Source organism: Desmodus rotundus, chromosome 7 (genome assembly GCF_022682495.2).
Source record: "Desmodus rotundus isolate HL8 chromosome 7, HLdesRot8A.1, whole genome shotgun sequence".
NCBI classification, from domain to species: Eukaryota; Metazoa; Chordata; class Mammalia; order Chiroptera; family Phyllostomidae; genus Desmodus; species Desmodus rotundus.
In genome coordinates this window covers 20,979,795-20,994,422 of record NC_071393.1, presented here as the reverse complement: position 1 = coordinate 20,994,422, position 14,628 = coordinate 20,979,795, and the positions used below count along the sequence as shown (strand labels likewise).

Genomic DNA, 14,628 nt, shown 5'->3' with positions numbered 1-14,628 from the left:
ACTGTTGGTATTACTACTTCTTTTATGGACTGTCTCTTCATACACTTTCCTCATGTTTCTGCTGGATTTTGATCTTAATTTTTAGGAAGACCGTATATCGGGTATAACAGCTTTCTGTTTGAGGTGTACATTGCATACTTTCCTCTAATTTGTGACGTGGCTTTTGACTATTCTTGTAATAAAATTTTTAAGTTAAATTTATTAATGTATTGTTTCTGGTATTTTAATCATAGTTAGAAATATTTTCTCTCCTCTTTGGCTGTAAGGAAAGTCACTCATTGTTATCATAACGTGATCATATGATTTCATTTCTTTTACATTTGAATATCTGATCATTGGAGAAGTTTTACCAGTGTATGGCATGAGGAATGGATCCAACTGTGTGCTTTTCCAGAAGACTACCCTGTGGTTCTATTGCCATTTATAAAAAAGTTCATCTTTCCCCCACTGGTTTGAGCTGTTGCCTTCATAACACACAATGTTTCTCAGGCACCTGGGCTGTTTCTGTGCTTCCCATTGTGTTCTATTGGTCTGTCAGTCTATTCATAAGCCAATACCACACTGCTTGAATTACAGAAGCTTTGTAATGTTTTCATTTCTTGAAGGTAACTTCCCACATGTTGGTGGGGTTTTTTTTTAGGGTTTTCTTGACTATTCAAGTTTAAACCCAACCTTTATAATTAATCTGTCTAGTTCTAGAAAATACCTTAAAGGCATATTTGTTGGTTGAATCCTAAATTTGTAAGTAAACTTAAGGAGAATTGACATCTTGGGATCTTGAGACTTCCAATCATGAAGTGTGGTATGTCTTCCCATTTTCTGTGGGGCAAACCTCAGTATCTTCAAGGAGTGTTTTACAATATCCCTCATTTATTTTTTGCACACTTTATTACATTTATGTGTGGGAATTTTATTTTATTTTTGTAACTGTAAGAAGAGTTTTATCTTTCATTGTATCTTCTGGTTATTATTTATTTGTATCTATGAATTCTATTGAATTCTATACCAGTTTTATACTTCGTAAAGTAATTTTTATTTGTAGAAGTCTTTCCATAAATTCTCTCAGGTTTCCAAATAGGTAATAAAGTATTTTTAATTAAAGATAATTTTACCTCTTTCCCTCTAATTTGCATGCCTCTTCTTCCATTTGTGTCTATAATTGCATTTTCTAATACTTCCTTTCATACATTGTTAAATAATACTGAAGGCTATAGTCATCTTGGTTTACTAGAGGTAATTAGGAGTGCCTCTAGAGTTTCCTAATTGCACTGCTGACTTTGGTATGAATTATATATATTCGTAACCATCTTCAAGAAGCCTCTGTCAATCCCTATTCAAATAAGTATTTTGAAAACATGTAAAGATGTTGAATTCTGACAACTTCTTTTCATCTGCTTTGGAATTTGTTCCCTCCAACTTTCCTCATCTTTCTTAGATCTTTAATCACTCCGCCTCTACAGAATCTTCTGCCTCCAAACACAGGCAAGGCTGCTTTTACCCTTACAAATTCCCTTTGCTATTTCCTTGCCCTTTTCTGTCCAAAATTTAAAAATTGACCAGTGCTTCTTTCTTCTTCACATTCAGTCTCGTGTTATTTATGCAAGTTTTGCCCATGTCTCCCTTTCTACCCCAGTGTTGGAGAGTAACACCCCTATTCAGATTCACTTCTATTTCAAAATCTGGCCAATCCATGCCTATGATACTTCACGTCTGATTTTCAGGGCATCCTGAAACCCTAGGTTCAGCTCCTGTGTATGTGACGTGATGACTGTCCTGAAATCTGGGCATCGGGCTCCAGGTGGAAGGAGTCAATCTGTCTGCCCTGAATTTGAAGGTGTGATGCCCTCGCCCAGTTTTCAACGCATATGAAGCTTCAGTTATGCAAGAAGAGTGAGTGCTAGAGATCTGCTGTACGGTGCGGAGCCTCTAGTTAACAACACTGCATTGTGCGCTTAAAAGTTGTTAAGAGGATAAATCTCATGTCAAATGATATCACCACAATAAAAAAATCAAACCACAACAGCCAAGACACCCTTACCAGGAACATAGCATTAAAAATCCCAGTATATATCATTTCATTTTTATGAGAAAATATATAGCGTTATTTAAGAAAGTAAATTTTAGGAAAAATTGCGTCATTCAATTAACACCACATTTTAGAGGAAACTTTTCACAGTTACTGGGCATAATTTAATTCCTGTATTGTTTTTAAAATGTAGCAATTTTGTTTAGTTTGCTTTTGTTTTTGTTTTAGGTGTGATTGTTAATAACTGTGAGTTTGCTGTCATTTTTACTGTTCATATTTTTTATCAAAAGAATCACAGAAATGGAGATCACATGGAGGGTTATCAGCAGGGGAGTGGGAGGAGGAGAGAAGGATAAAAGGTACAGAGAATAAGTAGCACAAATGGTAAGTAGAAAATAGACAGGGGGAGGGTAAGAATAGTATAGGAAATGTAGAAGCCAAAGAACTTACCTGTATGACCCATGGACATGAAGTAAAGGGAGGCAAGGTAAGTGGGAGGGGCTGTGCAAGGCGGAGGGAAATAGAGGGCAGAAAATGGGACAACTAATAGCATAATCAATAAAATATATTATTAAAAATACCAATAATAAATAAAAATAAAAATAAAATGTAGCAATTATGGAATTATGGAATAATAAGTGATAAAAGTGTGCATCATTCATATAGTGAACTTCTGCCTTGCCACTGTGGAAAGCAACATGGAGTTAGCTCAAAAAACTAAAAAGTGGAACTGGCTTATAGACCAGCAATTTCAAATCTGGCAATATATCTAGAGAAACACTAATTTGAAGAATTTATGCTCCCTGGTGTTCATTGTAGCATTATGTACAATCACTAATATATGGAGGCAGCCCAAGTGTCCGTTGTGAATGAGTAGATAAAAAAAGCCGTGGTACATTCCCACAATAGAATACCATTTGGACGTAAAAAAGAAGGAAATCTTACCTTTTGGGACAGCATGGATGGACCAGGAGAGCATTATGGTAAATGAAATAAGCCAGTCAGAGAAAGACAAATACCAGGTAATTTCACTTACCTGTGGATTCTAATGAACAGGATAAACTAACAAACAAAATAGAAACAGGCTCATGGATACAGAGAACAGACTGACAGCTGTCAGAGGAGAGGAGAGGGGGTTGGAGGGAACGGCAAAGGCATTAAGCAAAAAATAAAGAATAACTCATAGACAGCCAACAGTAGGGTAATTACTGAGTAAAGAAGGAGGAGTGAGAGGGGGTAAGTGGTGATGGAAGGAAACTTGACTTGGCGTGGTGAACACACAGTACCACATACAGATGATGGAGTATAGAAATGTACCCCTGAAACGTCCATAATTGTATTAACACTGCCTCCCCAATACAGTGACTTAAGAAATAAAGAAAGAAAAAAGAAGAAAGATAAATGTTAACGGGTCTTCTTTAAAAAGGATTAAAAAGCCCTGGCTGGTGTAGCTCAGTGGATTGAGCACTGGCTGTGAATCACAATGGTTTTCAGTTTGATTCCCAGTCAGGACACAGGTCTGGGTTGTGGGCCAGGTCCCCTGTAGGGGGCGCGTGAGAGGAAACCACACATTGATGTTTCTCTTTCTCCTTCCCTTCCCCTCTCTCTAAAAGTAAATAAATAAAATCTTTTTAAAAGAAAGAATAAAAAAGTTTAGAAATGTGAATAATAAAAGGCAATAAATACATATTTATCCACACTTATTGTAAGTGCAAATGGATTCAATGCTGCCTTCAAAAGACTACAGTGGCTTAAGGAAAACGAAACAGGACCCTTCCATATGCCATCTTCAGATCAAAAGACTCACACGGGCTGAAAGGAAAGGGATGGGAAAATGTACCACGTGAAAATGGAAATGAAGGAAAGACAAAAAAGCTGCGGTAGCGGTGCTCATTCCAGAAAAAAATAGACTTTAAATCAAAGGCTATAAGAAGAGACAAAGAAGGGCCCAGCAACTCCGCTTCTGGGTGTTTATCCAAAGAAGCCTGTGTGTGCACTGGGGCAGTATTCCCAACAGCCCGGACAGGGAGACAACGTCAGCGTCCGTCAGTAGAAGAGCAGAGAAAGAGGGGGTGCGTACATACAAGGGAATGTGACTCAGCCATAAAACAGAACGCAATCTCGCACGCCAACAACATGGATGGTCCCAGAGGGTGTTATCCTGAGTGAAATAGTCAGACAGAGAAAGACAGATGCCAGATGATTTCACTTCTCTGTGGAATCTAAAGGACTCAATAATCAGCAAGCAGAAAAGAAAGAGACCCATGAATGCAGAGAACATTTTGATGGCTGTGGGATTAGACAGTCTGGGGGGAAGAGTGAGAAAGGTGAAGGGAGTCTGGGGTTGGGAAATACAATTGGTAGTTGCAGATATGTCACAGGGATGTACAGTCCAATGCAGGGAATACGGGCAATACTGCTGTGATGACTGTGTATGGTGTCCGATGGGCACTGGATTTATTGAGGTGATCACATCGTGAGTTGTATAAACGTCTAATCATGGGGTTGCACACCTGAAACTAACATAATATTGTACATCAACTGTAATTGTAAAATAAAAGGAAGTAAATAATATTTTTAAAAAGAAAGTAAATAATAGAGTGTTCTATGTTTTTGTCATTTCACTTAAAATGATAAAGAACTCCACATCAGATAGGAACAGCATCCGTAATTCTAAGTGCAAAAAGACACTTTTCTTTTCCTTTGTTGTTAGCGACCACTGTTTTGATACTTATGGCCTGATGTCTCTATGGGATCTGCCTCTCAGGTCTGTTCTCTGCCAACATTTGGTTTGTGCAGGAACAGATATCGGGGGTGTCCTGACCCACCCAGTGGCAGAGGTCAAACTGTCTTTCTGTAACCACACCACCATCAACCATGGCACGTGCCACACACCTGCTCTCACCAAACTCTCTTTTTTCAGCACCTCTTCACAAGCAGTTGGATTTTGTAACCAGAAGCATTAAACCTGACCGTCTGCGTTTGTACGTACTCGTTCTTCTGTTCCTGCCTCCTGAGGCAGATGCAAAAGCTGCTCCTTTTTGCCTTTGGGTCAGGAAAGTGCTTCCTGGGACCAGGAACTACATGGGTGGATCTCAAATGTATCTGAATCACGCACAGGATTTGGTAAAACCCAGATTCTAGGCCCCATCCACAGAGTTTCTGGCCCAGTAGGTCTGGGGTAGGGCTGGAGACTTCTCATTGCTAAGAAGTTCCCCAGTGATGCCGCTCCTACTGCCTGGGGAGCAGCGGCACCTTTTACAACCCAGAGGAAGCCGTGCGGAACTACCCTCTCTCCACCTCGTTTCCTGAGGTGAAAACTCTGAGATTTTTCTTTTGAGTTGGAGAAATACTGATATATCATTTTATTTTTGAGGTTTTTTTACTAAACATTATGAATTCTAAACATTTTCATGCTAACGAGTGATGGGTTTTATTCCACCCCTTCCAGAATGTTTCTTTCTCCCCCTTTCTTTTGTGTGCAGTCTCTATGCTCTTCATTCGGTTTCCTTCCCACCTGTCTTGGATGGGGTTCCCCAAAGACCCTGAGGTGAAGGCTTGCATGGAAGTGATTTGTCAGGAAGCATTCCAGGTGAACCCAGTAAGAACGCAGAAATGAGACCCAAGGAGGCTGAGATATTGCTTACTGATGTGCCATGTAACGATGGTCAAGGACGGACCACATGCTCGGCGCTGGTTCCATGAGATCATAAGGGATTTTCAGCCAATAGTTTGTGATGTTGAGAGGAAAGGCTGGACCTGAGTATGATGTTGAATTTGCTGCTTGTTCGGGGCAGTTTAAATAAACAAGGAGGCTCAGCATGCCTCCCAGGCATCCTGGATTTGGAAAGGGAGGAAGAGCAAGCTGGGGAGGAGGGAAGCCCAGGAGCCTGCCCTGCACATACATAAACTAAAGCTAAACTAAACTAAAAAGAAATAATTATGAAAAGGATTTCCTTAAGATTATTACGCACCCTTACATGCCCTCTTAAGAGAGTGGAGCAATGCCTTCTGGTAAAACTGATTAGCCCAAAAGTAGAGAACTGGTTCCAAAGAAATGGAGCTGCCTAGTAATATGGACCCCACAAACACAGGAAGAGTGGTGTGCTCTTGTTGACCAGTCTGGCCAATGCACATCTGTGTTCTATCAGTTTAGGACACTTTCGATGTCAAGAAAGATCCAAGGATCACTAAGCAGTTTTTTAAAAATTATAACATAGAAGGAGACTTAGGTGAAACAAAGAATGTTATGAGGCAGTTGCTGTACCACACACTTCTGTTTTGTTGTGGGTATCTCTACATACATGCTTATGGGGGGCGGGGGGAGATGTTGTAGATTTTTGACTGAAAAATTCTGTAAATGAAAACTTAAGATGATCTCTCTCAAGTTTTCTGCCCCTTCTAGTTGTTCTCCAAGTACGGTTTCAGACAAGGGTTCTTCACACTGTGGGTCACAATTTGAAAGTAGACCATGGCAGCAATTCCATAGGGCAGAACTCTTGGGAGAATTCCAGGGACATCAGCAACAAGGGAAAGTCTGCAGCTATGAATTTGACCATCAGATCCAAGGGATGCCCGAACATAATCCTTGGAGGTGGGCCCCTGTGGGGAAGCAGTGTGGCACCTGTGAGCATGTGCTGTGCAGCTGTGTGTGCCAGTGACACGACATGCAGGTGAGTCAGGATGACCAGAGTGAGGACACAACAGCTTCAGGCAGCTGGCTCTGAGCAGAGTGTCTGCACGTCCAGCCTTGGGAGTATCTGTGCAAGAAGCTAAAGTTGACTCTCGAAATAAGGTGCCGGGCTATGAGCCAAGACAATGGTAATTACAGGGAAGGTGGATTGTAGATAGGACTCCACTGGTGGTCAGGCCAGGCTGCTTTCCCTACAAGGTGGGGCCTTGTGGCTTTATCCCGCCCCCTCATTAAGGAGTGTGTGCAGAGGGAGACTGGGGATGAGGTGGGAGGAAGTGCCATGACGCCGCCCCTTTAGTTGGTTTGAATGCATAATGAGTTTACTTGAATGCATCAGAGGCCTTTGCTCTGTTTTTTGGGTGGGACTGGAGACCCAAAACTTGACTGGGACAGATTCCCTCGTAAGGTCTTCATCTTCGTGACAGACTCAACTTTCATTCCTGATTTACGCCCTCGAACTTCTCCTCTTTGGTATTAAATTTTGCTCCCTGCCACTTGTCTTTTGCCAAAATATTTTAATCACATTACTACAATTGAATTTGAGAGCCCCCTCCCAGTTCTCTAGAAACATTGAAAAATGCATGAATTGGTACAGTAGCAGGAAGATCATGAACTTTGAAAATTGAAGACAAAAGACTTCCTAGAATGCATTTCTTGCTATGTGACTTTGGGCGAGTCATGTATACTTCAACTTTATTATCTTGAAAATGAAAAACATGATACAATCTTAACACTTTCTGAGGGCTGATTGGCACACAGTGTGTGTGAAGGGGGTTTGTGAACTACGGAGTGCGGTGTAAGCGTCAGGTCCTGCCTTGACTGCAGGCCCAGTGAGTCTGAGGCATGGAGAAGGAGCCACCGGCAAACACTTGTGCAAAGGTCACCCTTGTGTTCCAGTCTCTCAGCTCACGGCCTGGTCGGTTCCCAGAGCACTAAGGGGTTGCCCGGGTCTAGGGATAAGTCTGGTGACGTGATTATTAGTGACTGAAATCTTGGCTTACCAAGGGAAATTTTACTACCTATGATAACTTAAACCACACAAAAATATTACTGGAAAATATACATACACCAATATCCTTCATTAATTTACATGCAAAGAAATTGACTGGAAATACTGGCAAAAGAAAATCCAACATAACACAAACATAGTTTTATATAATTTTGAAGTAGAGTTTGATCTTAGGAACATACGGTTGACTTCACATTGAAAAATCAGATCGTGTCCTACCTGAAGAAGAGAGAAAGATCTCAAATAAACAACCTAACCCTACATCTACAAGAACTAGAGGAACAACAAGAACAAAAGCCACAGCAAAGAGAAGGAAGGAAATAATCAAGATCGGGGCAGAATTAAATGACACACAGACTAAAAGAACAATTCAAAGGATCAATATCCAGGAGCTGGTTCTTTGAAAAGATAAATAAAGTGGACAAGCTTTTAACCAGACTCATCAAGAAATAAAGAGAGGGGACTCAAATAAATAAAATCAGGAATGCAAGAGGAGAAGTTACAACCAATACCACAGAAATACAAAGGATTGTAAGAAATTACTATGAACACCTATATCCCGGGAAATGGGACAAGGGAGGCAAAATGGAGAAAGTTCTTGAAACATGCAAACTACAAAACTCAACCAAGCAGAAGCAGAAAGCCTGAATAGACTGATCACAACTAGTGAAATTGCAGCAATAATCAAAAAACTCTCAGCACACAAAGCCATGGACGGGATGGCTTCACAGTTGAATTTTACCAAATATTTAAGGAAGAACTAACTCCTATCTTCTCTAACTATTCCAAAAAATTCAAGATGAGGGATAACCTCCCAAACTCTTTTTACAAGGCCAGTATCATCCTAATTCCAAAACCAGGTAAATACTCAACAAAAAAGAAAACTGCAGGCCATTATCACTGATGAACACAGATGCTTCAGTTCTCAACAATACACTGCATATCTGGATTCAGACATACATCACAAAGATCATACACCATGATCAAATGGGATTCATCCTGGGGATGCAACGATGGTACAGTATTCACAAATCAATGAACGTCATACACCACATACACAAAATGAAGGACAAAATTCACATGATCAGATCAATAGATGCTGAAAAAGCTCTTGATAAAATCCAGCACTGATTTTTATGATAAAAACACTCAGCAAAGTGGGACTAGAGGGGTCATACCTCAACAGAATAAAAGCCGTATATGAGAAACCTACAGCCACCATGATACTCAATGGGAAAAACTAAAAGCTTTCCCCTTAAGATGAGCAACATGACAAGGGGGTCCGCTTTACCACTCTTATTCAGCATAGTACTGGAAGTTCTGGCCACAGCAATCAGACAAGAAAAAGAACTAAAAGGCATCCAAATTGGAAAAGAGGAAGTACAACTGTCATTATTTGTAGATGACAAGATAGTGTACATAGAAAACTCTATAGTCTCCACCAAAAAAACTACCTGACCTATCAGTGAATTTGGCAAAGTAATGGGGATACAGAGTCAACATTCAGGAATCGATGGCATTTTTGTATGCCAACAATGAAATATCAGGAAGAGAAACTAGGGGAGAAATCCCATTTACTATAGCAAGAAGAAAAATAAAATACCTAGGAATAAATTTAACCAAGGAGGTAAAAGACCTGCAGCCAAATAACTTAATCAAGAATATTTATTTCTGCTTCTCTCTGCTTGTATAGGAGCAAGTCAACAGTCAAAACAGCTTTCGAGAAGCCCTGGTTTGCTGGAAATAAAACTTTGATGCACTGGAAATGAAATTTCCATGGAAACCCTCTCTGAAGGGGGAAAGATCTCCAAAGAATTTTTCCTGGTATTGCATCATGCTTACAAGAACCCTCTGAGATTCCTAAAGGAAATTGAATGTTTTAATGAGTCCCCAAGGTCTTCTGTGACTTTGGGTCCTAAGGAGAGCATACTCATGGTGCTTATTTTAGTTTCTTGATAATGGGTTGTTTTTCTCTATTTCTTCAACGTGTGCAGAGGGATGGAGATTCATGGAGAGGGCCTGGGATTCATTTGTGTCATCTGGGCAGTGAGTAATTCTCATGAAAACAGGCAGGTGAGGCACCATCACTGCCCAGCCTGAGTGGGGGGAGGGCAAGCCCTCACTGCTGTATGTGTACACGCTCAGACACACACAGGCCCGTGTGCAGTGGTTCCAGGTGGACTTGCCAGGAAAACGATGGGTTCTGACTTTGTGTCCCGATGTCATAATTTCTCCCAAAGAACTTCACACCTTAACTCTGACCAAAAACACACATAACTAATCAGCTACCCAACTCTTGAACTTTCCCAAATAGAGATTTCTTTTTTGAATAGAAAATTTGCCATCCTTACTATGTAAACACCCCAGGCAATGGGTGTTGAATACAAATTGCCACATAAATTTTTATTAATCTTTCTATCAGTCTCAGCCAAAAATCGACACTGTGTGACTTGTGCTGATCTGAAATCTCAGCAAGGTCTCTGGCCCCTCCATCCTGTTCTTCCATCAGAATTTCTTCCCCACAGCAATAATTCGGGCTGGAGTACTGTGTAAAAGCACGAGACAAAACCAAGAGGCCCAGGGAAGGTGCTGCATTCAGCCACAACACCCAAAGTTCCATTAGAGTAACTGATGTTATTAAGCAAAGGCTTTCCAGGTCTCTCTCAAGTCATTGCTCAGCTGTCAGATTCCTCTGTGTAAATAGAAAACTTAACACTTGCCCTTGCAGCCGCTCTACCCTGTGTGTGGTCCCTCTCCCTAGCTTTGCTTCTCTTCACTGCACTTCCATGTTCCATTCATGTATTATTCTCCCACATGAATGAAAGCTCCGTGAAGACAGAAATACAAAATTATTTTGGTTTTTTCACAGAAGCTTAGGAGTTTAGGGCTTTGAAGATTCGGGGACAGGGTGAATGTTCAGTAGGCATTTGTTGAAGGAGGGCCACTTGTTCAAAATCTTTTATCAGACATATTGGCTGTAGAGTCTTTTCTGCACCTTTAGGTCTTGACAAAAGTTGTTATTAGTCATCTGACAAGTATTCGTTTTAAATAACTAAGTTTCAACTGCATGATCGAGCAGTAGAGATAAACCAGAGCCAGTTCTTTAAATTGGGGAAGGTGCAAATAATTTTAAGTATATATTGAATGTGATTGAAATGATGAATCTCCTCTCTAGAAGTCCAGATACCTCCAATTTTACCTTTCCTGGCCCTGACACTTTCTACATTCCATTGAAGTAATTTAAGTACTTGTTTTTATCTAGAGTCTCATGAGATGCTGGTAGGCAAAAGTGCTGCCTCCAAACTTTCATTGTCACTCACAGGGAGGCAGTGCAGACGAGTGATTCACATGAAAGGGTTTGGAGTTGGGCAGAGTGAGGTTGCACTCAAGGTTCTGGAAGCTACAAGCTATGTGTGCCCCTCACTTTTAAAGTGGAGATTAATAGGTCTCACCTACAAGGTTGTTCTGAGGAATAAACATGGTGAAGTTATTTACGTGTTGCTCTGGATCTTTCAGATGAGGGTGCTGGGACAGATACAGTGGTCAGTATAGAGTGAGCGCTCAGTACGAGAATTCCTTTCCAAGTGCTTTGTTCTTAATTGTGCTTAAAACGATGAAACCTGAATGAAAGGAAAGGCCATTAAAAGCCCTGTCAAGCACTATCAAGGGCATAAACAAACATTTCTTCTTCCTTAGGGAGCAGGGGTCCTGAGGGAGCCCCTGTAACTAGGTCACTGTGGTCTCTAATCCAGAATAACACTCTTCAGTCTCTGGTTTCCCACGGACATTATAAAGGTGCTGTCCCATCCCTGGAAGCTGGACTGGAGAGGCCCAGGACAAAGTAGGTCAGAGACCACGTTCTTCAGCTCAACAGGAGACACAAGACAAACTAAAGGCTTTGAATTTTAAAGGAGAGAGGCAGAAGCAGAGCAGTCTGAGCTCTGAGTTATTGTCCCCTTCTTGTCACCAGGGCCATCTGAGTCTCCATGAGAGAGATGGCTGGGAGCCAGTAGAGTCCAGCACTGAGACTGCAGGCAGAAGGAGGGTGAGTGCCTGCCTGACCTGGTCTGTGCTCCAGCAGAGTGGTTAGGGTTCGAAGCTCAAACCCCGGAGCCAGACAGCCTGAGTTCCCCTCCTGTTGCCACTTAGAAGGACTGGGACTTGTGCCCAGTGTCCTCACCTGTTCAATGGGTTTAATCAAAATGCCTCAGAGCATTTAGAACAGCACCATTAGCACAGTTAGTTCTCGGCAACTGTTTCTTTTTTCTTAGGTTTAGTTAGTAACTTTGCCTTATTACTCCACTATTATTTTCACATAATATTGCCACAGCCATTCCTGCTAAAGACTTGGGGCAACACTGCCTCATCTTCCTGTTCTGACCTGCACTGACCCAAGGTGGAAGGTCTAGGACAAGTGGCTCCTGCTTCTCAACAGCTCTCCAGAGAAGGGCCCAGGTCACACAGAACTTGGTCCGGGGCTGTAGAGGGCAGGCGGTACCAGAAGAGGGTCACTGCAGGGTTGCAGGGTCATCCCAGCTGAGCTTTGTGCACTTTCTCCTCAGTTGGATGAGCCCTTACTCTGGAGGCAAATTTCACCCACCCACAGTTACTGGGATGGTTTAAGCCATGTGGAGACCATAAAAACAGAGACATGGGAACAAGGAGAAGCCATCTCAACTCTAAGTTCCAAACCTCCCTGTTCAAACACCACTCTCAAGAATGGGTTGTTTTCCTCTCCCTCTGTGAGCAGTTCTGTTCTTTTTCCCTCCCAGACCCTCCCAGAGGAGGATGGCTGCAGATAACACCTCCTCTGTGTCAGAGTTTATCCTCGAAGGCTTAACGGACCAGCATGGACTCCAGCTCCCCCTCTTCTTCCTGTTTCTAGGCTTCTACATGGTCACAGTGTCAGGGAACCTGGGCTTGATAACACTGATTGGGCTGAACTCTCACCTTCACATTCCCATGTACGTTTTCCTCTTCAACTTGTCCTTCATTGACTTCAGTTACTCCTCTGCCATCATCCCCAAAATGCTGATGGGATTTGTCTCTGAGAAGAACATCATCTCCTACACAGGGTGTATGACTCAGCTCTTTTTCTTCTGTTTCTTTGTCATTTCTGAATCCTTTATATTGTCAGCAATGGCATATGACCGCTATGTGGCCATCTGTAAACCACTGTTGTACACGGCCACCATGTCTCCTCAGGTGTGTCTGCTTCTTTTGCTGGCTGTGTATGGGATGGGGGCTTTGGGGGCTTTAGCTCATACAGGTAACATAGTGTTCCTGACCTTTTGTGCAGACAACCTTGTCAATCACTATATGTGTGACATCCTTCCCCTCCTTGAGCTCTCCTGCAATAGCTCTTACATGAATTTGCTGGTGGTCTTTATTGTTGTGGCCGTTGACATTGGTGTACCCATTGTGGCCATTTTTCTCTCTTATGGGTTCATTCTTTCCAGCATTTTCCACATTAGTTCTACTGAGGGCAGGTCCAAAGCCTTTAGTACCTGTAGTTCTCACCTAATTGCAATTTCTCTTTTCTTTGGGTCAGGAACTTTTGCGTACCTTAAACCACCTTCTATTATACCCCTTGACCAGGGGAAAGTGTGTACTCTGTTCTATACCATTGTGGTGCCCATGTTGAACCCACTGATCTATAGCCTGAGGAACAAGGATGTCAAATTAGCCATGAAGAAAACCTTGGGCAGGATAACTTTCTCTTGAAAATGACTCAGAAAAGAGATCATACTTTTTTTTATCAGTGTGTTTCTCTTAGTTTTTCCATGAGGGAGACAAATGTCAGACTTGCTGTCTTGTAGGTAGAAGAAATTTTTAATTTGTTATCAAGTATACTATTTCCCTCTATTCCTTATGCCACCCTCACTATTCCAATCATTTTTTTATGAAAATAGTTTGCACAGTCCTATAGGGTTACTGTAGTATTGGTCTGAGAAACCGTTCACACCAGCCTCTAGTGTGACACATTGCACACTGGAGAGAAGTGTTTCGTAGGTTGCTCGTGAGTGTGCACACAGCTGGTGCCAGAGCTGGGTCTGGAGTCTGGGCCCTGGGTTTGTACCCACCGCGCTCTGCTTTCCTGCAGTCGTGTTTTCTTGACCCGTCTTTTTCAAAGTACGTTTCATTTCAGGTGTTTTTCTTTTGCTTTTTGCATTTAAAGAAGTCTAATTCCATTTACAGTGATGTCATGAATCTTCTCAAGGCTTAATTTTTGGAACATCAATTTTGCAAGAATGTTGGAGGTGAGAAATGTAGTGATTTGGTCTTGGCACAGTGATCTTTTACATGTTTTAAGGTTTTGAAGGTGGAAAGTTTTACATAGAGTCAAGCGTGGTGCCTGTTAAGATGGTGTGCAGAGGTCTCCGGACAGAGGCTTACTTATTAGGCCTTTAACAGACAGATGCGCAGATTTAAAAGAGTTATTTCCTGACTAATAAAGTAGAATTTGAAGCCTCAGTTCAAGGGTTTGAATGCTGGAATTAAGTAGTAGTTTTGGGTGCAAAAGAGCCATGAGAGCAGCACAAGCAACGATTTATTAGGGAGGCATTTGCCCTTGCATCTTGCCTATGGCATTGCATAGAACTGTGATCTTTTAACAGTAGCAACTAAGGAAAGCAATGGTGGTCTCAGGACAGGTTGTGCATTCACAGCATTAGGAAGATGGAGGTACAGCTTTATACAGGGTCCCGCACAAAAAAACCACATCCCTTTTTTAATTACAAAATCTTTTATCAAAAAATCATAAGTATGTAATTCTGTAACATAACAATATCACACTCAAGCACACCATATGACATTTTAGATGAAATGTTCAAATGAAAACTATAAATTATCACACCCATATTATCACCCTACCAACCACACAGAGGCAGGCGTTACTTC

At 41.6% G+C, this 14,628-nt stretch overlaps 1 protein-coding gene across 1 annotated transcript; it reads left to right on the top strand.

Moving 5' to 3' along the window:
- The first annotated feature begins 11,544 nt into the window (after positions 1-11,544).
- LOC112301858 (olfactory receptor 8B12) lies at positions 11,545-14,397 on the top strand. Its single transcript, XM_024557399.3, has one exon. The coding sequence runs from the start codon at positions 12,517-12,519 to the stop codon at positions 13,450-13,452; it is 936 nt and encodes a 311-aa protein (XP_024413167.3). The 5' UTR covers positions 11,545-12,516; the 3' UTR covers positions 13,453-14,397.
- Positions 14,398-14,628: the final 231 nt, after the last annotated feature.

Bases quoted from the DNA above. Each gene is read 5' to 3' on its own strand.
- LOC112301858 (XM_024557399.3), top strand. From the start codon at position 12,517: ATGGCTGCAGATAACACCTCCTCTGTGTCAGAGTTTATCCTCGAAGGC.